This window comes from Labrus bergylta, chromosome 10 (genome assembly GCF_963930695.1).
Source record: "Labrus bergylta chromosome 10, fLabBer1.1, whole genome shotgun sequence".
In the NCBI taxonomy this organism is placed as follows: Eukaryota; Metazoa; Chordata; class Actinopteri; order Labriformes; family Labridae; genus Labrus; species Labrus bergylta.
The window spans coordinates 15,958,612-15,985,889 of record NC_089204.1 but is presented as its reverse complement, the minus strand read 5'-3'; the positions used below and the strand labels follow the sequence as shown (position 1 = coordinate 15,985,889).

The 27,278-nt window shown below is 41.9% G+C and overlaps 1 protein-coding gene across 2 annotated transcripts in view; it reads right to left on the bottom strand.

Annotated features, from left to right (window-relative positions):
• Positions 1–27,278, bottom strand: part of meis1b (Meis homeobox 1 b) — an 80,297-nt gene that overhangs the window by 15,755 nt on the left and 37,264 nt on the right. For both annotated transcript variants that reach the window (XM_020639037.3, XM_065959592.1), the window contains exons 8-9: positions 26,154–26,299; positions 7,998–8,074 (exon numbers count right to left, since the gene is read on the bottom strand). In XM_020639037.3, coding sequence (XP_020494693.1) covers positions 7,998–8,074; positions 26,154–26,299 — 223 coding nt within the window. The remainder of the gene's footprint in view (positions 1–7,997; positions 8,075–26,153; positions 26,300–27,278) is intronic.

The following is a 27,278-nucleotide window of genomic DNA, read 5'->3' as shown; positions in this document are numbered from 1 at the left end:
TATGTATGTGTTCATGACAACCAGGTGCTCACCAATGTTATAGAGAGGAAATGTTGGCCACATGAACTCATTGGCACTGACTTTGCTGGCTTTGCAACATTCACTGACTTCTAAACAGGACTCGCCAAAAGGCCAAATACAAACAGAGGGCGGGGGAGAGAGAGAGAGTGGAGCTGAGAAAGAAAGGGAGTAAAAAAAAAGTTCAGAAAACAAGACACAAAGAAGAACAAAAACAAAGGAATAATGGCAAGAGAAGAAGAATAGGACATCGGAAGGGAGCGTGTAGCTGCAGCATGTGACCTCCGTCGCTCTTATTATCTCTGTTCCTGCTTCCCTTCACACACATTCAGGCTGTCTTGGGCTCTGTTAGGCAGTAATCCATCAATGCCAGGGACAGGGTATGGCTTGAGGCCTGGTTTTAGCCAGAAACAACATGGCCGCTCTGTGCTGCCCACTCAACAAACACAAGATTGGAAGAAGTGTGTGTCCCTTTAGCCCTTTGGTTTGGATCAAAATGTGTCTACACTATAGGGTTCGTGTAGAATTCTGTTAGCATATTGCCTTTTCCTGTCTGGGATTTTTAGGTTTTGAGCTATTTTGCAAGCACATAACATAATACATTGCATGCAAATACATAGTGTGGGCTTCTGTTGACTCCATACACCCAAAACATTTTAGTGTATATATATATACACACACACACACACACACACATGACCAGTGTCACACAGAGTCAGGATTGCTGACAGGGCATGCAGTGTGGGACTGCTGCAAACACACAGTGGTTGACCTAAATCCCCCCATACTGCCCGTGTCATATCCTGTCTGTGTGCGTGTCACTTCCCCCCCGCTGGCTCCCAGCAGCCATCGCTATGGGGATCCCTCCGATTGCCCAGAAACTAGAGGAGGCAACTTTAAACAGTCCACATCCACAGTCAGCAAATGGCAAAGACGTTGCAGTGTGGTACAGAGGGGAACATTTAGAAGGGGGAAAATGATGAAATCATTTATGTTTTCAGGAACTGGAACATTTTCTCAAGCTTATATTGAAATATTAACTTGTTGTAACCCGAATTCATCTGACTAAAGACTACCTATATATATTCATCAAATTTTAATTATTTAACAACATCAAATTACAAAAAAAAAGTTGACTTGACTGTACTCTTTGCTGTACTGACACCTGACAACCACTTGGAAAGGAGGGAAAAAACACCTTTTTTTTGACAGGCAGAAACCTTGAGCAGACGTCAATTGTAATGTTTAAAGTGCACACCGGCTAGGGCATTGGTTTATCTGTGTTTATAATGCCATTCATGGACACACTCAGGACTACCTTTCCTAACTTTTGATATTGAAGAATGGAAATCACAAGGAATGTTTGTTGGACATTTGGCAATTTGAGAACAGACGTTAACATGACCAGCTGAGAGAGTGTGTTATCAGCCAAACATTTGAGTCACTGTGATGTTTTACAATAGTGAATATGTCTGCATGGTTTCTAATCAATCCCTGATTCTTCGCATTAACCACTGCCTATCTTCATTGAATTAAAACCAATATCTTCTGCTTGTTTATTGTAGGGCAAGGTGTCCTATTTTAAGTGCAAAACACTTGCTCCCAATCCCAGCTGCCTCACTTCAACTCACTTCAGCATTTGACCAACACAAGAAAACGTCAGCGTGAGAACAACAAACTGACTGATGGGTCCAAGCATGGCAGCAACCATGTGTGCTTGGACACAAACCCTGGCATTCACGTTCTGCCGCCGCTTTCATGTTTTGGACCCCCCCACCCCCCCCTTTGCAACTACAAAAGAAGGTTGAAAAGCAAAGGGAGAGGAGTGGAGAGGAAAGAGGAGGGAATAAAAAAGACTTGAGAGGGAGGCGAGCGAAGAGAAATGCAGGTTTGGCCTCGGGCGGCGCGCTGTGATGTAAGAGAAACAGAGAGAGTGAGAGGAAGAAAGGGGGGAGGAGAAATGGTGTTCGGATCAGAGTGTGTCTTTGCACATGGACACCTATATGTGTGTTAGAACACTCATACGCCTCTACACACACTTGTGTTGACATAATAGAGTTAAGACATGGTCGTGTCTGCACAGGCGAAAGATTCCTGTAAAAGCTTATTGGTAGCAACCGACTTCGAACTGAGGGAAGAAAATATTGTTTTTGAAATTATTTTCACATTATAACTCAGTGTTGAAATCTTAGGGTGAGGTCATATCTATAGTGAAACCTGTGTGTGTGTATATGTGTGTGTGTGTGGTATTCGCTATAATGTCAGGGAGTTTCAGGCTGAAGCAACTCGACAGAGCTGCAGTGTATGAAACAGGCTCTAGGGCATGGACTGAAACTGGGCCTGCTAATTCCAAAATACACACTAACACCCACACGCACGCACACACACACACACACACACACACACACACACACACACACACACACACACACACACACACACACACACACACACACACACACACACACACACACACACACACACACACACACACACACACACACACACACACACACACACACACACACACACACACACACACACACACACACACACACACAAGGCTTTCTACGAACAAGTTCCAGCATCTCTCTCTCCAGTGTGTCAACATACTGAAGCGTACAACTCATCTTACTTTACCTGTTTGTCTCTCACACATTGCATTTAAAGGGTAGCTCTGGTTTAATGCAACTCGGGTGTCATTTATGTGTTTTTTTTATGAGTCATGAGTTATTACATCATCCACACAAAACTCGGAATAAGTAAGGTCACATCTGATGTATAAAATCCGTTTAGCTTTGGATAAAACAATAATCTAATGGTTTAACCAGAACTTTTTGAAATTCGAGGCAAAACTCAAAGTGAATGCACAAGAAATGTTATTTTCATAGAAAGGGAAAGTGCACATGCATAACTTTAGCAAGTATTGTTACAACACAATTTAACCAAGTTTGTATTATTTTAAGTAATTGTTTTAATTGACTTTTAAAGTCACATTTCTCAGTTTGTCTATATTTTCTCTCTGATTTGTTTGCCTTGGTTTATTCAAAGTCGTACGATCATTGGACTATGTTCTTTTGTTTCCCCAGAGTTCCTTGAACAGTTAAATGACACAAATATAATTACAAAACTAGGGCATAAAAAAGACCCCTTTTGTAAAACGTTGGGTAAAAAAGTTTGACATTTTTAATCACGAAAAAAGGGATTCTTCTCACCCAAACTTTAGTGTTCTTTATTCCACTTCTCAATCCTCCCTTCTCCTTCTACCTCCCTCACCTCCTCCCCATCTCGCCTCCCTTCTCCCTCTTATTTGTCCTTTCTGAAACTCGATAAGCCTCGTATACGCACGTGCCACCCTGCCCCTTTCCTAAGTAGCCTCCACATCCGTCCACTCGGCCCTCTTTAATACTACCTCTCTCCTTCTCTCTCTCGTCCTCTCTCCCTCGCTCTCTCCTGGCCTATGCTTTTAAGACGTTCGTAAAAGGAGGTCTTATTGACAAAACAATCGCTCGGCGAGGCTTAAACACTGCCTTTAAAGGGGCATTATTAAATTGCAGGCAGGAAGGGGAGGGGCAGCCAACAAGGGAAACCTGATGACCTCGCCATCGATTTTTACATCAGCAGAGCGTTAGGAGAACTTAGTAGAGAGATACTGACTGTGGCCAGAGAGAGAGAAAGTAGAGAGAGAAAGACATTTTATATGTTGTGCTTTGAGCTTTTAGCTGATTCGAAGTGGTTTACAATGTGTGAGCAGGTGAGGGGTGGAGTTGTTCAAGGACATTCAGTTACTCTGACTGTTAATAGACCTAAACCTGGACAAACTGGTTACTTTTCTGATGTGATTGCTGTTTGACTTCTGTCTTTACTTATCCTAATTCCTTCTTATTAATAGAGAATGTTATGAAAAGGTTAAATACGTTATGCCTCTATAGTTAACTAATATGAGTAATTATAATGTCAAAGTCAAAAGACAGGTCAATTATTAGATGTTTTTCATTTAGTTTAACTTTGAGTTCTGTCAAAAAAAAACAACAACAACATCCTTCTCCTACAAGTTTAGCACACTGTATTTAGATTTTTTTTTTTGTTAATGTATATTGTCACTGCCAAATATTTACTGAATTTATAAACCAAATAAAGACTTTTTCTTTTCAACTACAAACGATAATGAAATGTTAACAATTAAGGAGTCCTGCTTTGCTCAACTGAGACAACTAACCAAATTCAGATCACTCATATCTCTTAGTGACTCTTTATTCGGCACTCTATTCCGACATAAATAAGAATAACATCCAAAGACTACAATTAATTCAAAGCACTGCTGCCAGGCTTTTAACGCATCAGAAAGAGAAGTGACCACGTTACACACGCCCTTCCTTCCCTTCACTGTCTTGCTGTGAGTTTAAGAATTGATTTGGAGATCTTATTGCTTGTTTTTACAGCCTTAAATGGCCCAACCCAACCCAGTTTCTGTGATCTGCTAACTCCCTATGAGCTGGGCTGCACCTTGAGAGCCTCCAGCAGGGCCCTACTAGTGGTTCCTAAAACTTGGGTGACCAAGCCTTTGCAGTTCAAGCCCCAGAGCTGTGGAACTGCAACACATACGCTTAGACATTCAACTGTCTAAGCACAAGTGTTAAAGTAAGTGTGTGTTCATGTGCATGCTTAAAACATACCTTACCTATCAGTGTGTGTACACTGTATAGGCTACTATGTAGAGATATGTTTGACTATTTGCATTTGGGTGTGTACATTTTCAATATATGATCCTGTTGTCTAAGTGAGCACACACACTAACTCTTACTCTCTCTCTCTCTTACACACACACACAGAACACTTTCTTCATTCAAATTGAGATTCCCTGGTGAAGCGTATTTCTGCCAATAATTCATGAGTGATCTGCGCCCCTTGCCGGCCTTTAGCATTTTTATTTAATCTGCTGAGCCCTACTGCGCACTTTCTCATCAATAATACATACCGACATGTGTGTTAACACATCTTTGGTGTGTGTTAGTGCAAGACAGATTGAGAGAGAGAGAGAATGATCTGTAATATGTGTATGAAGGAAAGCAAATTGCACACTTAAATAAAAAGAGCGTGTTTGTTGTCAGTTGTACTTGTTTGTATTTTGCTTTTACTGTTGGGACTACAAACATGGATGATCCTTGGGTCATCCGTGGTCATTTTATTTAAGTCCACTGGCCATGGTATGATCGTGACACACACTCCCACTAAGTGTTTTGTGCATCCTGAAGTCCTCTTTGACTTGATGTCACACTTATAGACACGATTTAACACAAGTGAATGCATGAGAAATGTGTGTGTGGGAGAATTAAGACATGCAAGCATTTGTGTGTGTGTGCGTGTGTGTGTGTGTGTGTGTGTGTGTGTGTGTGTGTGTGTGTGTGTGTGTGTGTGTGCGTGCGTGTGTGTGTGTTCGCTGACAAACAGAATCACAGCTAGGAGAAATTGACTTCACCAAATCAGTGGGTCAGGAGGTAACATCACCAGGGGTTGCTATGGAGACACCCAATGACGGGGGCTTCCCATCCAGCACATCAACATGCCTGTGAAATGGCAGTTTCCCTAACATAACCTCTCTCTCTCTCTCGCTCTCTCTCTCTCTCTCGCTCTCTCACTCAGTGATTGTCTTTCCATCTATCTCCCTTTCTTATTTTTCTCTCCTCTCCATCTTTCTTACAACACTCCTCATTCTCTCTATCACTTGATTTCTTCTATTTTCCCCCCATCCCTCCTTCATTTCACTTTATTGTTTTCCGTCTCGATCACACTCCCATGCAACAATGAACTGCTCACTCATTCAAACAACCATGCTTGGAAATATGCCTCTGGACAAGTGCAAACAAACACACTTGTATACAACAAAATGTGAGGGGGCAGAGGGATCCCAGCATGCAGGGTTTAACAGCTAATACCCCTTAGATTAACCACCCCCGGTTCCCCTCTCAAACTCACACACACACACAGACATCTTCCACAAACCAAGATTAACCTCCCACGATTTACACAGTGTGTTGTTCATGCACAAAAACACACAGAGATCTTCAGGGTGTGTTGCTAAACCCCCCTACCAATAAAAAACAACAAACAGAATGAGAGCACACAGTCAGCCTTAAGTGACCAAGCTACTGTTCATGTGACTGTCTGTCTCTCACACACACACACACACACACACACACACACACACACACACACACACACACACACACACACACACACACACACACACACACACACACACACACACACACACACACACACACACACACACACACACACACACACACACACACACACAGAGCTCGGCTTTATCTCAGCTGTAAGAATTGATCCCCCATGGAGGGGTCACGTGATTTGATAACCTCTACAGGATTCCCTCTGGTCAGAAGGCCTTTTTTTTCTGCCAGTGTGTGTGTATTTGTTTATGTGCTTGTGTGTGTGTGTGTGTGTGCGTGCATTATTTTTGGCCTGGTATTAAATGAATTCTCCATAGACTGATACACCATACCCTAATCTAACGTCTGTCTGTCTCTGAGGTCTGTGATTGAACAATGGCGGGGAATAATGTTAACATCATTAGTCTGCTGGTAATGGGGATTTATCGTGTCTCATCTCTTTCTCTCCCCCTCTCCTTATCATCCTCTCTTTCTCTTCATCTATTTTTCACTCTGTCTGCCTCTTTAACTCTCTCTCTCTCTCTCCCTTTCTCCTTCTCTTGCTCGTTGCCTCTCCTCCTCTCCACTTTCATGCCAGTACCTTGCAAGCCGACTGATACTTTCAAGGATAATTTTAAGGGCCACTCACATCAAACACCCTCTTGCCTGGACGGTGCCTCGGTTAGCCAGACTCCAGCCCCTTTAATTAGACACGGCTAATAATGCTAAGCATGTGTTGATAGCCATCTCTCTGATAAGAGTAGCCGCACAAGGACACAGGGCCCCTTTCTACTTTTTTTTGTAGTGCAACCTGAGGTTAAAATGGCTAGTTAGCAAGCTTATTTTATGGTTGCGGCTGCAGTCATTCTTGAGCCCAATTAGCAGGCTAGTTTGCACTTACAGAGCAAGAATCTGTTAACCCACGCAAGCGGCCAGGTTGTGCACTTTTAAGCTAGGCTACATGCTAAAGGACAATCCAGAGTGCTAAAATTATTATGAAAAAGGTAATAGAGATAAAGTACAAAGGATATATATACATATACATATTTTACATAATTCTAAAGGCAAAACAATGAGAAGCTGCTGCTTTAATTTATAGAACAAATAAAACAGGACATTTTGGACTTTTTGTTTCTAAATTTACAATTTTTGGTTTCTTAAAGTCATTTGTAATTTGTTGAGTACAAATGTGTCATTTATCATCAATTACAGTCTAAATTAGCTGAAAGATATCTTTGAGGATATTGAGGTGCATAAACTGAGAGTAAGACAAAATAAATGTTAAATGAGATGTTCACTAACTGATTTCAACAAATGGTAATCACAGTTAAAGGTGCTTCAAAAAAACCACTAACCCTGAAATAAGTGAGTCAAAGTTAAACCCCGTAATTAGTCTCAAAGCTACCACTTTTCTAGTGATCACTCTTGTTTAACTGGGGGAAAAAACATCCAATAAAATCATCCAGCTTACATTTTGGATGATTTTATTGGATGTTTTTCAGATAGTAGTTTCACTCTTAATTAACATGGATGCTCATGTTTTGGGCTGAGTTAGGCTGTTGGTTTAGAAAATCACTCCAGGCCATATCTCTTTAGCTGGATTGATCTAGGTGAGGATGATTCGGTAAGTGGTGTGTGTGTGTGTGTGTGTGTGTGTTTGTGTGTGTGTTTGTGTGTGTGTTTGTGTGTGTAGGATGAAAAAAGGGGTGGAGTGGAGGCATTAATTCCGATCATTAAGAACTTGGATAGCCTCAGGGTGCAAACCCTTGAAATCGACTACGTGTAAACTCAGAAACGACTTACCAGTTGTTCACTTGTAGGATGGTGAGGCCTGTATCTTGTGCCAGCTGTTTCTTCTGTTCTTCTGATGGGTAGGGATGCTGCAGGACAGAAAAGATGACATGTATTAGAAAAGGCTGACCACAAATTGTTTAATGAAGCTTCTTGTTTTTCCAAAAGGAACTCATGTGCCTTTTAATAAAATAAAGAGTTGTTCCAGGGCACAAGTAACGCACACACAGAACCACAGTGCATAATGAGAGGTAGAAAATGAGCTGTAAGCTAATGCTTATTGGTGCGTAGGTGTCAGTATGTATCATGAAAGTGTGTGAGAGTGTGTGCATGTTAACGTTCCTTCTCTCTCCCCCACGATCATTAATGGAATATGAAATCTTGTAATTAATGGCAGCCAAAAAGGCGAGCCAATTAGAAAGTTAAGTGAAGTGGAGAACCAGCTCTGGTAATTAGGCAGCCTCTTACACAAATATATTCGCGTTGATGGCCCCCCTTTCACCTCGCTGAATATGTAATCAGAGAGCAGGGAATATGTAGCGTAGACCCGATGGAATACAGACAAGAGGAGGTTAGATCTCGTTTCTTTATATCTGCTGTTTGCTTTTGTCTTTATTGCAGTTGGTACAACAACATGATGCTGTTCAGTTTGCCACTTTGCTGAAATCTTTTATAGCTCAATTTAGCTGAAGGGGTAGGGTTAGGGTTAGGGTTAAATAAGGGCAGATTAGGATGAATGAATATATTACATGAATGATAAAAGTTAAATTGTGTGAAAAATTACTGAATCTAACTACAAGGCCTCCTGTTGTTTAAAAGTAAACTACTGACTGCGGTCGCTCCTCCAAAAGCCAGCTGAGAACAGTTAAAGTCGTGCCACCTGTTTAAATACATAGAAGGAATAAATTGGATAAATGTGAACTCGGAGAGTGTGTTGATTTATATTAGAGTGGAGGGGGGGGGGGGGGGTATCACAGTTAGACAGAGCCTTGTTGGCTGAGGACAATGTGCTGTTCATAACTGAGACAAGACACGGACTGTGCTGAACACCATAGGCAAAAGAAGGAGGGAGCGAGGGGTGAGATAGATTGTTGGAGAGATAGCGCTAACTGGAAATGTAACATACAGTATATAATCCAAGATGATATGTTTACATTAAGGAGAAGACACAGTTTGTAAAAACGTTTTAGTCTGTTAGAATCAGAATCACTGAATGGTGAATTCTGCAACTTAACTTTTATATTAATAAAAATACTTTTGTTAGATTCATTTCATAATGTTTTCTGTTTCATAACTAACAAAATAAAATAATATATATATATTTTTTTGTTTTCTTTAAAAAAGGAAAAGAGCGTCATTAAAGGATACCAATGGTGAAGCTGTTGCCGTACACATGAATTGAAACCAGTGATCGCAACAGAGATCATTCCCCAGAATTTTATTTTGACCGAAAACGTTGCGTATTAGTTGATCTTTACCAACAGAAAACTGAATGATTAATGTGAGTCACTGGATCTTGCCGCCCTGTCAAAAACCCTGATATTTACTTGTTTATAAGCCTTTGTAATGTTGACCAACAATAGGCGCCACACATATTTTGAGGGCTTAATATATAGAGTATGTCTAACAAGAACACACACACTTAATAGTCAATCAGACGTGCAAAATCAGTGCGGCGCCAGCGTTTTCATTTTTTCATTACAGTTTTTCCAGTGCATAATGAACAGGATTGTGTTTAACGCTGGGACAAGCCAGCGGAGAGAGAGGAGACAGATTTTTTTTCCCAGTCTGCCCTTGTCCATGTGATTGGTTGTGGGGAATGGGAACACAAGGAGGCTAATTTCATGCGCTTAGTTATAATTGCATTGTCGCCTCTGGCCAAATTGGTGTCCACTGCTTTTTGCACAGCCATTTTTTGTGTGTTTTTGCATGTGTGTGTGTGTGTGTGTGTGTGTTAGTGAATCATTGCATGTGAAGTGTAAGTCTATCTATATAGTATGCGTGTGTACAAGTATCCTCCATACTATACACTGACAAGATAATATCAGAATCTGGAAATCTGGGGCGCCAATCAGCTGCCTGTGTGTGTGAAAAGTGAGAGAACGTTATTCTTTAGGGCCTGTGTCAGCTGATGTGTTGACGTACTTCAGATATAGACAGACCGCACACACTCACAGCTAATACATTACAGCTAATCATGTGAACATGTCTTTTAAGCTTGCCTTCTTGACAAACAGAGCTGATTGAACAGGAGAGGATCAATGTGTCCATTCTACAAAATGCACATTGGTGGAAATAGGAGTGTCTGCCTCGTGATATTGGGGCGCTGCGGCTTTGCCAGGGGCCACAGTGAAGCACAAACACATCCTGTATCAGTGTGTCTCCAACTCCAGCTTCCCAGCAAACACTTGCAGACAGACAACTATGGAGAACCGGTCTCACACAGACAGACACTCGCTATCTGAATCCCAGACTGTGTTTGTCACAAAATCTTGCCTGCAGTAGAATTTAACCAAGAAAACAGTTGAGGTTCTTGAGTTTACGATATGATTAAAGGTTTCAAAAGACGCATCTAGAAGTATATATATGTTGCTTCTAGGAAATAATAGCTTAAACTATACCTGCTACAATATGAAAGAGCTGTACTGCAATTCACAAGTAATGAAAAACTAATATGATCGCATAATACCAGAGACAGTTTTTATGCAGAAAGTAAAAGTGCTCCCTGCCCTGACACAACCCTCAAAGGGCCACATTAAGGTACAAGAGTTTCTTGTACAAAAAAACACTCACTTAAGATTTACCAGTAAGGCATGGTCAGAAAGCCAGGACTTAAAACTGGTTTTGTCCTCCCTTTTTCTGGAAACCGCCAAATTAGCTCCACTCTGTCAAAACACTGTGATTAAGATTCTCAACAAGTCATCCCGTTTTAATATTGTCTGTCAGTGATTCTCGTGTCTTAACGACTCTTGGCTGCCTGTGCGTTAAGAGAGAGAAAGAAACAGTCAGAGCGAGCAAGAACGGCCTTTAGTGAGAAAAGCAATAACATGTTCTTTAAAAGAGCAGATGGAAAGTTTCTTTGCGCATCCTTCCCTCCCTTCTCTCTCCCCTCCGCCTATCTTAATGATATGTCTTCTCCAAATATACAACTCCTTTCATGAGAATTTCCACCCTGCTTGCTCATTGCTCTCTAGTGTGTGTGTGTGTGTGTGTGTGTGTGTGTGTGTGTGTGTTTGTGACAGCGAGAGAGAGAGTAGCAGAGCATCAGTAACATCCCCTCCCTGTCTGACCGTCTTCCTCTCTGACCCCCTCAGACAAGAAAGGGGGGATAGATAGACTGAGAGAAGGAAAGAGGGAAAAAGAAGAAGGAGGCAGGGGAGGAGACATGGAAATTGATAACTGGATCCCCCGGGGATTTTTTTTAACCAAGAGATAAGAGAAGAAATATTCTTCAAGATTCCTTTTCACTCCCCTTGTCCCAGGCCCATCCCAGGACAGAACTATTCCAGATAGTGCAACAAAATAGTTTCAACCATACCACTGCAAAAAATAAAATACTACAACGTAATAATTATGTACATTGTATATAGCAGTCATATAACAGTATGTAAGAAATCGAGAAAGAAATGAAAAATGCTATTATGAACTTGTATTTAAGTTTCCTGGACCTGTCTTTATGTTACAGTTTCGGAGAAGTTATAACCATGTTGTCTGCAGATTAAAGAAATTATTTTTTGGACTTTATTGATAGGACAGCTACATAGAGACAGGAAACATGGGAAAGAGAGAGTGGGGATGACATACACCAAGTGATTTGAGGTAAGGAGCCGAACTAGCAACCAGAGTGCCTTTAAACACCTGCTCCTCTGACTGAACTTATCCAGAGTCTCAGATGTTTTAAACTGTATAAAGCCTCAACTTATCACAGCTATGGAAAAGAAAAAGAAGAAGACGACTCTAAGTCATCTGAGAAATGTCAGTTCTCTTCATCTTGCCTCATTACCAGCTCTCTCATTTTGTCTCTCTCTTTCCCTGCTCCTAATACTTTGACTTTAGAATTGTCATGTGTCCATTTCAAGTTACAATAAGCAACAATATAAATATGAATGTAAAATTCAACCTTAACACATTACTCTGTTTTGGTGTCTAAATGCTTAAGCCATTCTTGTTACCTTTGTAATAAATGTCAAATAACGTTGTGTTGTATATCTTAAAACATATTACTACATTTTACTGCTGTGACTGTTCCTGATTCCTTCCTTCTTAACAGATTCACTGCATCCTGCGCTCCTCTCGGTCCTTCTTTAACCACACCAGCGATGGTGTTATCATCGCACACATTTCTATTTCAAGACGTGCTTCCCAAGCCTCTGTGCATTCCATTAAAAAGCTTGACACGCCACATTAGCTTTATAAAAAGTGTAACCATGAAACGTGATGGAGGGAGGAAGAAGGAAGTGGAAAATCATATGTTTTCACAGTCATGTGACTTAAAAAGAGGCCATGACACTGCACAATCTGCTGATAACACACATGGGCCAATGATATTTTGAGCTAGCTTACTTTAACACCAGATGTTTGGGGTTTACCACGAGGCCATAAAATGCAGTGAATCACAGTAAACAACTTGTTAGAGAGAAACAGTTCACTTCTGCACAATACTATGTATTCCTTTTTTTCAGCAGACACAAGGAGTTGACATATTTAACCCAACACACGATACAATAAGTAGGTGACAGCCACATTATGCATGGTTGATTGAGGTAAAAGTGAAAAGCCTTCACTTTGCCAGGACTGTTCCCCAAACTGTTCCCAGGTCAAATCACTGTGGAAACCGAGCTGCCCATCAGGAATGCCTGACGGCTAATCCGGGGGCCTTTTTGGCTAGAAGGGCATCAGAGTATCATACCAAACTGTCTTACACACACACACATACTTAGGAACACAAAGTTTACTGGAAGTGTAGCCCTGGCGTTTCCAGGAGTGTATGAGATTACCTTAAATATTTGTGGAGGCGAGCACATTGTTTTGCTAACAACAAATGGCCAGAACCCTGAGCACAAGCAGACCTTAAAACAAGCGTTCTGAACTGTAAGCCTGCTGTATCTCATGCAACAAGCGTCCGATTTCAAAAATGTCTTCCTCATTCAATACAAGTTTCATCCTGTGTATGTGTGTGTGTGTGTGTGTGTGTGTGTGTGTGTGTGTGTGTGTGTGTACGTGTACGTGTGTGTACGTGTGTGCTCGTGCTTTGCAGGCAAAGCTACGCAATTTCAAATTCCTTTCTGTGTAGGTGGCATCGACTGACATCCCTTTGACTTCATTAGGGAGCAGGGACCCAGCAACAGAGCTGGCTCTGGGAGAAAAGGGGGGATTAAAGGAAAAAAGACATGAGAGTGAGAGCGAACAAAACAAAAACAGAAAAACAAAGCACCGCTAACCTAATTTCCTCTGATTTTGGGCATCTCCTATGCAAAACAACAAAACAGAGCAAAAACAGATCTTTTGAGCGATTCAAAATGAACCAGCTACACAATGCGAGTCATCTGTAAAGTCTGCGCAAAATAAATGCCCCCATCTTCATCTTAATAGCTCAAAAAAAGCAAAAACAGTCTCTTTCATGGTGCTGGCCTACGGTAAACCAACTCAACACTTGTAGCATGAATAATTCAACAGCCTTTTGGAAACCTCGATATATGCATCAGAAACGGCAAAGAATCCCCTTTTCAAACTGTTTTTGTTATCAAATCTCTCCATCTCTTTGGAGATAAAGAACGTAGAGGAGAAAAAAAAACAGATGTTCTTGGGCTTTTCATTCATTAATGAGCATTTTCCCCCTCAAAAAAACAGCTTTTGTTGGTTTAGGGAAATCTCTCAGTGCTCTTGCCTATGGGAATGAGATAAATCTAGTTAGCTGGTGAGGCAAAGGGTGAAAAGTATGTCATTAAATCGCTACTACAAAGTGGATTAGACAATGTACAGCATTACCAGCTTCTCCACTATGATAATTGATGATTAAAATCCTTCATGGATTTTCTTTAAAAAAAAGAAAAAAAAAACACAGAACATAACACAGGGCAGCAGCCAGTGCTGTAGCTGTTCCTACAGGGTGTGAGCAATGATCTGTGTGCTTTACACACGGGTGGGGTCTCTAGCCTACAGTATGTGTATACTGAAGCTTATAGCCTGTATGCACATGACCAAGTCTTAACAGGACTGTACTGTTGTGTTTAGCATTGAATGTAAAGGGTGAAGTCTGTTGATAGTGAAGAAGAGCATCTTACACTGTGTGTTGTGCTCGGAGTCTGCTCTGTCTGAATGCTTTCACTAAGAGTGAGGGCGTGCTTCATTAGTCCTCCCCATACCAGCTCAGGGGAGTCTAAATTTATTAAGGGGGCCGGATGTTGCACAACACCTGCTGCTGTGCTTCTCTCTGTGCAATAAAGGGAAGGGGGTGCAGCATGCTAGCTAGTGCTAGTGGTAAGCGCTGCTCGTTGGACTGAGGCTGATGAGCTGGGGCTAATTCAGGGGGTGATTATGTAGTTTGCTGGACCACTAAACCTCTTTAAGCCCGTAATTACTGCCTATTTGAGCGAGGGGAGGCACTCCAAAGCAATCGGTACTCGCACCAAGCGGCGCAGTCAACGGCAGCCACAGCTGGAGGTGAGCTGCCTTAGGGCTGCCTGGGATGGAGGGGGTGTGTAAATGGGGGAGTAGGAGGGAACCACAAAGCTTCATCCCAATCAGGTAGCATAGAAAACTGAGAGAAAACAGCAGGACACCCCTCGGAGCAACAGCATGCTCGCTAACTCCGAGGTACAGCGCTTGGAGCTAGCTTTCCAGCAGTGATCTCCAAGTTTCAAAACAAATGTTTTCTTGTTACACACACAGCTACAATACACAGAGCTTGTTACAGAGACTGCAGAGAGACTAACTGCTGCAACGGGAGAGTTCAGAGCAACGAAACAGAAACAATTAAACAAATGATTAGACTACTCCGTTTCAAATGAAAGTAAGCAAGGAGGAGGAGGGGTTGGATATGTCATTGTGATGAGAAACTGAAGTTCTTTTTTTAGACTCGACGTCTGTGAAATACAAGAGGGAATTAGATTCTCAGATTATGCCTGGACCTTGGGGGAATCCATTTCATTTCACCTGACTTTCAAGGAAATTTGACTTTACGTAATGCCACTGAAATCTGATCCCTCTGAGGAAGCAATTTGGGGACCACAAAACATTCTAATAACCCTGGCGATATTATTATGTTATTATCATAATTACCCTTTTGCCCCCAACGTTTTAATTAGAAACTCACCGTTGGCCCCGAGGGGGGGTAGAAAGAATCTAGATTGGGGGGGGAACGCTGAAACTAGGTGAGGGTATTTCACAATTGCTCCCTTATGCTCTCTCGAGCGGCAAGTTTGAGAGGGAAGGAGGACACAGCGGGCGCTATTGAAAGATGAAGCTTTCTCAGTCTACCTCCTCTGACTTTTTCTGACATCTCTGTCATTCAAAGTACACCTCCCACCCTCCTTCCTTTCATTCTTTTATCTCCTTGTCTTCCTCACCCGCCTCGCCCCCTCCATCCTTCTGTTCTAAATTTAGCATTTTGCTTAACTGTCTCATGCTGCCTCCTCCCCTCCCCTTCCCCCCACCTCCGCTTAACTCCTCTCTTTATCTCACATCTTCGATTTTAATATCCTCTCCTCTTCCTCCGCAGCCAAATGCTTCCCCCTGTCCCCCTTATTTTCCTCTCTTTCTCCTTCCCTCCTTCCCCCAGCTTCACTAGTGGAGGGCCTTCTCCATCAGTGCACTGCTTTTTACAAATCAATGACTTAATCTGTCGTAACAAATAAGTGAGCAGCACCCTCAGCACTGTTCACTCTCCCCCCCCCCATCGCTAACACCACAACAACGCCTCAGAGAGAGGGGAAAGAGAGAGATAGAAAAAATATGCAATGTGAAATGCACATTATAGAGGGTCACATTGAAAAATTGGGGGATGCAGACAAGGAATGATAAGACACTTAGAGGAAGGAGAGGAATGTTTAAAAAAGAAAAAAGGGAAGAGTTAAAGTAGGAAAAATGGATGAAAGTGTGTTTTTTTCCCCACCAAATCTCATCTCGATGCCCTCAGCTCCATCCACCTCCTCTACCATGAGTTATTGGCCGTCTGCATTCACCACCTGGTTCACTAGCTTGGATTTCTCTCACTTCACTAGACACAAATATGCACACCAAAGACGAACACACACACATGTCAACATGCACACAAACACACACCTGAAGGAGGTGCACCTAGGGTCAGCTGGTGGACTGTAAACTCACAACCAGTCTATGACGATACCTCCCATGCCACCTGCCTTTAGTGCATCATGAACCTCACAGTGTTTTACACTGAAAACTTCAATCAAAACATTATGAGACAAGTAGGTGTAAAACGATGAGTTATGGAGGGATATCACAAGACATCTCATCTATAAATCATAGCGCTCTCCCCAATGCCTTTGAAACAGAGCACCAATATAGCTATGATATCATGGTTCAAGGCCATTAAAGCGCAAGGCAATGCAAGAGTGCATTATAGAAAGAAATGAGTGTGAGGGAGTCACGGCAGAAAAGAGGAGAGGGAGAGAGGACTCAGAGAGGCAGAAGGCATGCATAAAAGATAGGAAACCCTTATAGTTTGTCAGAAAGAAGTGTTTTGTCTGAGAGGGAGATAGAGAGGGGGTGTGTGTGTGTGTGGGGGGGGGAGTGTTCACGCATGGGGGAGAATACAAGTGGGAGGAACTGAATTGATAAATTAGTTCAGCCAACGCGCAAACTGATTACCACGACGGCAGAACCGCAGGATCCATCGAGCACACGCGTGGAATGAGACACAAAGACACATGCACACACTCAAACACCGCTCTTCCAAAAAAAAAAAAAAAAAACATGAGGCTGACACATACAAATAATAGTACAACTGCATATGCAATCACATACACACACACATCATATGTATCTAGGGCAGGCTGCTGCAGCTGCTGTAAGTAAAAGGTATTGAGCTGCTGACTCCAGCCAGAAAAGATCCCACAATCCTCTGGATCACCAAACACAGCCTAATGGATAATGGCTAACACCTAGCGCCAATGTGATTTCACACATAGTAGATTCAATACTTCCCCTGCTGCACAAAATCATGCTACACAGACTCTATAATCCAAATCTAAGCTACCGCTGTTTCTAGAAGGGTGGTCAACATTTCACAGGAAAAAAAGTTTCATTTGAGGGGGTTTTAACATACAGGGAAGTATTTTGGTGGCAACAGATTTTTTTACAGTGACAATGAGAGGCTAAACTGCTAGCACTGCTCATCTGTGAGTGCATCATCAATCAAATTAACTGCAGACTTATGATGATATTTTTCCTTGGCTCTTTCACACGTCAATATGCCACTCACACTCCAATAAATACCACAGTGATGGTGGGGAACTCCACACCCAACCCAGGCACTGACGTCACCGCTGAGTGTGCATGTGTGTGTGCGTGTGTGTGTGTGCGTGTGTGTGTGTGCGTGCGTGTGTCTAAACTCTGAGAGTGAGGCTCTTCTTTGGATTTGCAAATCTTTGTAAACTGATTAGTGGGTACCAAACCAAGAATGATTTCACACATCAACGTTTTTGAGCCTTTGTCCGCCCTGAACACACACACACACACACACACACACACACACACACACACACACACACACACACACACACACATTTGTAACGCACACACACTTATGACATACAGCTGATAATGAAAAATGGAAGTAGTGCGAAACAAGGCTTCAGCATTAAGGCCATCAATCACTGAGATGTACAACAATGAAACCACACACTTAACTGTTTCATAGTTTCCCAACTATGAAATTACATGAATGTTTGGGGGCGGGGGCGGGGGCGGGGGGCGGGGGGGAGGAGAAAGAATAAGAAAAATGGGAAGGGAAAATGATGAGAAAGGGATGGTGACAAGTTAATTGAGAAATAAAGGTTGGGATAAAATATTCCAGAACAATGCTGCTTAATTATTTAAACACGGTACAAACACCTGAAGTTGAAACTTTGTTTAGTCCTCTTTGGCAATTAATATGTGCCTTACAAAGCCTCAAAAACTATTGATGCTTGTAAAATGTGTATGAGTGTGCCTGTGTTGCGTGTGTATTCTTGGAAGCCATGTCAGATCTTCTGCGACTGGTGACATTCTCCAGCGCTGCTGACCGACCTTAAGGGTCTGTAAAGTTCTCACGTTCTCAAGGAAACACATTGACCCGCCCATTGACTTAATTCACACACCAACATAGACACAAACTGGCTTTTTGCTCCAGATCTATGGTAGACTTTTGGAGAAGTTCAAAGGTGATATGAATTAAAAGTTAACTGCCCGTGAGGGCTTTTAAACAGAAGAGTAAAACGATACTAGAAGCAGAAAAGGAAAGTGGGAGCAAAAGATGAAAGAAAGGGTTTACAGATATGTAAACTGACTTTTTTTTTTAAATGCCTCATCTAGACTTATTTCTACGTGCAGTTAACTGTTAAGCCTGGTTAAAGTACGAGAAGCAAGGGTATCCTCAAACTATGCACACAGAAGCCAACCTTTAGTTGTCATGGAGGACTTATTTCTTCTTCAGTATGGAATAACCCATTTCAGGAAAATGTCTCCTTCTGATTTGTATACAGAATGGCACTTTTATTTTGACATTTCCGTATTGGACATGTGTTTGGACTTTGAATTGACTTAATGTGATAAAATCCAACCAAGTTACAGAAATTACATCCATTAAGCATGTGACCAAGATTTAACCAATAAGACTTTTATGCAGGCCGATCTTTGGACAGAAGCCAAGATGCAATATATAGCTGATATTTAAACTTAAATAAAAGATTAAAATACAGTTTAAAGAACCACTGAGCACCTCCTTCATTGAATCTAAAATGTATGAACTGCTTAAGGAGGATGGGAAAGTCTACGGGGTTAGACATTACCTGACAATAATATGACAATGCCACTCCAATATCTCTGCCAACCAGTAAATGAATATTTTAAACTGGCGATATCAGCCATGTAGCTCCCTTTCTATCCACCCACTGTATTCCTTCATCATTGATCTCTTCACCCATCCATCATTCCATCCATCAATCATGAAACAGATGGCCTTTCAGGTGTCAGTGTCAGAACTGATGACTTCCCCCTGCCCTGGTCATACCATTACCCCCCTTCCACCAACACCCCCAACACATCAACACACACACACACACACACACACATATTCACACGTACAGACACACCCCCTGCCCCCTACACCTCCACCACATGGCCTGGTCTCTATTATCTACCATCCACTCCCATGGACCACTATCAACTTGCCCTCGAAAAGATGGGTCATCTGGTTATCAGCTTTTAATACACACTCTGAAAAAAAACAACAAGAAATGGGTGCAAAGAGTGTGTGAGTAGCAAGTGTGTGTATCTGTGAGGGTCAGTCCACAAAGAGAAGCCCCAAAAGAGAGCTGTCTGCCCTGGGTCCCTGGGGCCTGTCAAGAGGGATAATTGATGATGTTTTCATTACAAGGTGTGGGGTAATGTGGGGGTTGGGGCAAAGTATTGTGGTGTGCAATGTGTGTGTGTGTGTGTGTGTGTGTGTGTGTGTGTGTGCGTGTGTGTGTGTGTATGGTTGACTCAGCTGCCTCCTATTCAACCTTAGGAGATCCTGTGATTGGTACGGACAAGTTTTTTTCTTCCCAATGCCCTCATACGAAAACACACAAAAAAGCAATCACACAGAAGAAACAAGCTCTCAATGACACAAACACACATAAACACACAGCCCAAAGCTTAATCCATTCCCAGAGTTAAACTCCTTAAAGCAAATAAAAATGCTGAAAATAAGAATAATTCATTTTCTTGTTTTTTTTCTGTGCCGCTCTGTCTCATCACAAAGTCACGCCAGGCCTTTGGCAGATCTGTCCGTCTGTCTGTCCTCCCTGAGGACCTCTTTGAAATCCTTATTGCAGTGGCGCCTCAGATTCTGACTGCCACTTAGATTGAATTAAGACCTAATCGGAGACACCAGGCCACATAGGCTTCTGTATTGCTTTATAGTATCAGGATGGCCATCATGCTTTTGTTGTCATTTATGAATAAATGAATGAAAACACGGAAAAAAAAAAGTCTGCAGAAGTTTCCCTATTAAGCTCCCTTCCTGATGTCTCTTCAAAGTTATTAACAAGGCATCTGAGGGCCCATACTGTCTATTTGAATGACTTTTCATGAGAAACTGTATTTGTGGAACGAACAACTAAGGCTTGATAATATAACTACAATCATATGACAAAGTCAGTCGTGAAAACAAAGATCACACATTTAACTGATGTGCTCTGGATTCATTGAAGCATTTTAACTTTACTGCAAAAAAATACAATAAAAACATAAAAGTTTTCGATTTTTTTAATTATGTTTTTGCACAGATTGTTCAAGCTAGAAGTCTCAAGAACACGAATGTACAAAATAACTTTGTCATTTAATTGTAAAATAATTTAAGTTTCCTCAGTTTTTATAATTTCTTTAGAGAATCATATTTCAAAATTTATACCATGCCCCTTTGTCTTCTCCATTTCCTTCATCTAACTATAACTTTAATCAAGGAGATACTGTCCAAAGCCTAAAGTCTGAGGAAAGTTTGGGGACAAATAGAATTTACTCTTCCAGGCCTGATCTAAAGGCCTCCTGTAGCAGGTCAGGATTGCAGTGGGTGACCAGGGTGCTGACATATCCAGGCTCCAGCAATAAACAGCGGAAGACTAATGGCATCTGAGGCAATGTTGAACTCTGACCTCAAGAGTTTTTTTCCCCCTCTCCCTTCTGTAGTTTAGTTGAGGCTTTACATATCTGTTTTTTGTTTGACTGAGAAGTTCAGGAACTAAGAAGTCTTTACACCACGCTGCTGTTACAATCAGCTATGTTCTCATTCTGATTATACAGTCTCTATTAGGAATCGATTACACAATAGTGAGTCACTTTATGACCATCAAATTAAAAAAAACTGAGCCGTTTTAAAAATTGCTGACGCATTATTCCTTTAAATGGGATGTTGCAGCAGCAATAGAAATGTGCTACTAAAAAGACAACAATTAAAAGTTGTCCCTTACATCATCCTAGAACCTATCCAATTATCAGAGGTAAGATATGAAGACACAAGGGAAAGGTTCCTATTAATGGTCAGTGCCTTATCCATCCTTTAATTCATCCATCACCTCCTTTCATCCCCTCCCTCCCTGGATTCCTCCACCACCCAGGGCCAACAACAGCGCGGCTCCTGGCCTCCTCTGCCAGCGCAGAAATGAATTATATTGCCTTTCACACCTGTTTCTGTTCAAAACCCTGCTGCACACTGCTGTGTAGAAAAAAGAAAAGAAAAAAAATATAGATTTCCAAGGGGGGGTAACAGCGCTCCCCAGCTTCAGCTACATCTGCGTACACAAGCGGTTAAATTAGCCTCTAATTGTATTAACGGGGGATTATGCCTTCCAGTTGGATTTTTTATACTCACTCTCTCTCTCAGCATTTTACACGTTTTAAGTGGAGAAAGGAGGAGGGGGAGAAAAAAAGCAGCTCATTGAGGGTTTGCGGGTTGGCTCCTTTTATGAGCTGCGATCACGGCTGCCCCTCGTTACACTGAGTCTGTGTACAAATAGGAGGGGAGGAGAGCCAGAATGAGAGTGTTAGTGATAATGTGTATGAGAGTGTGTGTGTCCCAGTCTGCCAGGCTAATATACCGATGCTAACACTCTGAATGCCAACCCCCCCCCCCCTGCTCTCTCTTTCTACACACAGACACACACACACCTACTTCAGTTCAGCAGGGCAACAATCTAACTGGGAATATGGCTGGTGTGTGTAGCAGGGAGGTGGGGGTGAATTCCATCTAATTACTCTATCACATAATTTCACAAATTGCCTTTTCATAGGGGAGTGGGGAGCAGAGCACAGGGTGCAATGGGGATTTGAAGCCTGAGCTTTCATTTACTACTCATTTCTTGTTAAATTAAACAAGAAAATACCATTTGTGTGAAGGGAGGGGCTCAGAGGTGGGGGGTAAGTGGATTCTAACTGCACAATAGGAGGGTTCAAGGAAACAGAGAGTGGGTACTAGCTATTTCTTTATACCATGGGCTGTCACTTTGGTTGTAATACAAAGCTGTGAGCCAAGTAGCCAGTTATGCAATCTGTCAAGAATTATTCCTACATCTTAAATTCTTAAGTTGAACATGTCATTTTTTCTGAAAAAAAAAAATATATATAACTCTAGAGGAGTAAGGATAAATTGAATCATACCCTCACTGATGTTTATAGTTACAAAAGTGAATGTGTCGATGGACAAAAGCATATTCGCTGATCCTTAATTGAAAGTCACATTCAGTTAAATAACTGTTTGTTGTCATAGCAGATGTTTAATTATGAATGTCAATGAGAAAACAAACATCAAATTGAGATGAGGACACCAGTGGAACAGCCCTACCCACCAAGTTTACAGCAGCATGTCAAGCTGGCAGAGAGCTGTGTGGGTCAGCCATCGGTGACAGGTGGTGAAAGCTAATGTTTTGTAGTCACTCCAAACCAGGGCAGACAAATTTCTCCAATGAACTTGTCCCACAAGCGCTGCTCACAACATATGATCTCATTGGGTGTGTTGGAGCTTTTAGAGAGAAGCCAGTGAGCTGCGACTGTCGTCATTCTCAAATATTCTGTACCACCGCTCTTATCCGTCATTCTAGGCATTAGAGACAACAGAGAGAAGAGATTTTTAGACTAAGAATTCCCTTTCTTCACCATTATGAATTTCAGGGCATTACTATTTTTTCTAGAGCTCATGTCCAATTTTAACAACGAAAAACCGTACAGCTGCTTAAAAACCTCCTGCTTTCCTCCAGAACATGACAATGGAAATTAGCATCCTCGATGGATACATGAAAACAGATAGGGAAATAACTTCAAAACAACTCTAAAAAACATCCTTAAGTATGTACCACCTACTACCTACCCTGCTGGGTTGCTCCTCATGCAGCCTGAGTTTGCCACCCACCTTCCCCTTCTGCTCCAGCACAACAGGAACTCCCCTGAGGGAGCAAGTGTGAGGGCGAAAAAACAGGAAATGCACAAAGGTGGGTACACAAACTTCTACCCCATTCTGTTTCATTGTTCTGTTGTGTCCCATTGTCTCTCCACTGTCAAACTCCTGCATGTTTATCATACTTGACAAATACCAGTCTCCCCTATTCAGTTTTGTGTTGCTCCACAGCACTATTCCATGAATGTGTGTGTGTGTGTGTGTGTGTGTGTGTGTGTGTGTGTGTGTGTGTGTGTGTGTGTGTGTGTGTGTGTGTGTGTGTGTGTGTGTGTGTGTGTGTGTGTGTGTATACGTGTGGCTAATTGGCATTGTGTCTATCTCTAAGAAGCCAGACTCACATCCTCCATCCTTCTGTGAAACAAAGGCAAACCAGCTGATGATGCCGTGTCTGTTCCTGGATCAACTGTCCATGTTTATACAGGACATACTGCCAGTGTAACAGATACTGTAAATGTTTCTCTATTAGAGGTACTATGTGTGGCACTTATAAACACGGGCATATGGTGAATGAATTAATGGTGACACTGAAGAACAATCAGTTTAAACAATTCAGACCACCACCAGCATTTATCTGTAACCAGTGGTCTTGTTAATGCATGTGGTTCTTAGAATAAGACCACATTTCCCATAAACCCAGAGGATGTTCATCCTCTCCGGCTGTTTCTGTTCGGCTTTCCTGAAGAGGATAAACCTATTGGAAGGGATTTTTTTTTTCCTTCAATTTTTAAGTTTATTCACAGTTCTGAAAACTTTAGCTATGGTTAGTGCCACAATGGGCCCAATGTGCCATTGTGTCTCCTTACGTGTGCATGTTTTGGTTCCTATTTCACAACTGGGAGAAAGAAAAAGTTGGAGCCTCCTCTTCCCCCTCTCTTCACCTCCTCCTCATCCCCCTCTCTTCACCTCCTCCCCATCTCCTCCTCTTCTTCTCTCCCCACTCGCTCCCTTAACACTCACTTATATCCTTCCCACCGTTCCAGATCTAACAGAGCTGAAGCCTCCCATAAGCTCGACTCTTGGTGTAGTATGACACTGTAGGTGTGTTGCGTGTGTAATTCTGTGTGTGTGTGTGTGTGTGTGTGTGTGTTTGAATAGGAGAGAGTGTGCTGAGCTGTATTTCCACAGACAGGATGTGTGTATGTTTCAAACACCTTTCCTCTGCAGCCCCGAAGGTTTCAGGGAGGTGTATGGGTTGAGGTCAGGGAGTTGGAGGATAGGTTAGTGTGTATGTGTGATGATAATGTGTGTGTATATGTGTTTATGTATGTTCGTGTGTGTGTTTGGATTGATGGAGAGCTTGGTGGTTTGTGAAGGAGGTGTCGAGGGTCTGATGGAAAAGGTAGAGCACACAATAAAACAAAAAGTATAAGAAGCCTTGTGAGATATGTGTGTTTGTGTGTGTGTAGTTTCTGCCTACATAACACAGTATGACAATGATAGAAGCTCTGATTACTTTTAATACTGAAACAGAATAAGACATTATACAATGCATACCATGTATACCATTTATACCATAAACACTAGCAACCGACAACATATGAATAATCCTTTTTAAAAGAGTGGAGATGCTGTCTCCATAATCCAACAATAAAATGACTTCCTGTATCACCCCCCTGATGGTTTGATCAACTCTAACCAACACCCACTCAGCCAAACTGAGCTGTGTTCTCCACAAACTCCTGACACGGGCAGAATGTATGTGAGGCCAGTTTTGCAACTTATTCCTTTACGTAGCTTTCAGAATCAAATTGAATTCAGAAATCTTTGCAACACAGTAAAAGCATCGTTTTTCAAGTTTTCAAACTCAACAAAATAGTTTAACTTGGGCGTGTAAAATTTGTGTTATTCTATGTGTTATAAAAATCACTTTTAAGATCAGGGACGTAGAATCATAAACCTGTGGAAACCATATGTCAGACGTTTTTGAGTTATCATGTCCGCTCTTTAAGACCAATAAAATCATGTAAATACACTAAAAGGTTTAAGCTACTTTGGTTCATTCTGAATAACTTTTTTTTTTTTAATTCTAAGATATTTAAAGGTAAATTTTATCCATGTATAGTATCATCCTTGACTTAGATGATTGAAAATCAGTAATTCTCCCAAAAGAGAGCTATGAAATCTGGCATTAGTGTTATGATTTGATGCTATATATCTTAGCACAGAGCATGTTTCAAAACTTCTGTGTGCCATTTTTTCAGATGCATCAACATTCTGAGCCCCCTAGCTCTATCAATATCTAGCAGATGGAGTGCGTACCCTAAACTACTTATCATTATTTGCCTTAACATTTGACTTTGTTTTCCATTTGTTTGCTTAGAGATTTTAATTGGCGATGTTGGCATTGAGCTGACTTGATAGTGTTTGAAATGGTAAATACTGTAAAGTAAGATAGCATTCACTTTGTGTGCTTTGTGGTAGATTCACGTTCTAAATACATTTTCCCACACTCTAGCCACCCTATAACCATGTCAGATGCTGTCAGCTGGTGCTAACGGCATTGGTATTCCCTGCTGTAATTCAGACAGTAAATCCAAAACCACAGGCTTCTGCAGCATCCCAGGCATCTGTTAAATAATGACAGATTTGTTCTTAATAAGGTTCCTCTATGTATCTGCAGTTATGGCCGGGGGCGTCTCTCCTCGGCTTCAACCTTATTCAGTTTCGGCAGATTAGGAGCGAGAACACAGGCTGCAGAGATCGCTGGAAGATTACTCAGACCTCTGTCTTTGAAGTGCTCACTGTACGGACCGGGATACATTGTGGATAAGAAGTGGGGGTAACTCGTGATGTCTCTGTATGTGAGTTTCAATGAGTGTTTCAGTGTCAAGGGTCTGTGTGCATACTGGGTTACTTTGTGTGTAAGTGTTTCTGTGTCAAATAAGACAGTAGAAAAGCAAGAAAGAAAGTGTGTGTGTAGTAAGAAAGCCTGTGGCTGTGAAGAGAAGTTCAGTGTGCACACGTGATATGAAACTGAGAGTTACCAAGAACTAATGATGCTTCTTTCAACTCACTGTTAGGTGCTGGAAGAGCCACGCTCTCATGATATTGGTGGCCACCTTAGGGAAGATTCCTCTCTTCTTGTTGCGCTTCTTTTCTTTATCCGGGTCATCGTCGTCCCCCGTGCTCGGCGAGGCTACGCTGTTGTCCAGGCCATCACCTGTCACATGACAAGAAACAGGAAGAGACAGCGCAGATCAGACACACAGTTTGTTTACTTCCAGCATTCGCCGCGCCGCTGGGTTCAAAGCGAATAAATACGATTTCGAAGGAATTCTGGAGGGCTTTGTATGCACAGATGGAGGGTTATAGAGACACAACAATGGCAGGCAAAGAATGGCTGGAAAACAGCACCTCATAAATGCATTCATTTTTAATACATTTATAAATAACCCTGCCTTTCATTTTTCTCCCCCTTCCCTTGAAAACATAGCAAGCGCTTGCATCTTTCCGCCAGAAAGAGAGGGAGAAGGGGAGCACAAAGGACTTGTAAGGTCGCATTTCCCCACTCTCCCATCCAAGCCTGCGCAGAATGGAAAATGACAGAGAGATTTAGTCTTTATTATCCTGAGGGGAAAATAGTTATTGAAGCGTCGCCCCAGCGCATTCTGCCATTTTACCTGAGGTGGAAAGAGTAACACGGTGCTACAAAAGGGGAGGTTGCGAGGGGGGGGGGGGGGGAAGCGAGAAAATGAAAGGAAAAAAGGTGGAAAAAAGGAAGTCAGAGGCACAAACAGCGCTAACAAAGCTAGCTGCTTTTCATAACAATAGCGTCATGGCTGCTTACAGCAACCTGTAGGGCTTCGATAAGGCTCCATTAAGGCCAGTTAACCTCACCTAAGGGGAGACAGCTTAGAGTATTTAAACACTGAGAGGAAAAGTGAAAGGAAGGCACTCTATGGGCCTTTTCTCTGAATTCAGACTCAACATGAACACACACACACACACACACACACACTGCACATATTCAAAACTACCCAATTACTGTATGAATTCTATACAGCTCCAGTGCAGAGAAAGAGGCTCTTCCCATCTGTGGCAGGGAAAAGCCTAATTGTTATTATCATTATTCAAAAATGCGAGCCTCTGTCAATAAAGACGGTAATCAGAAAAGAAACATGAGGTGAGGTAAACAAGCG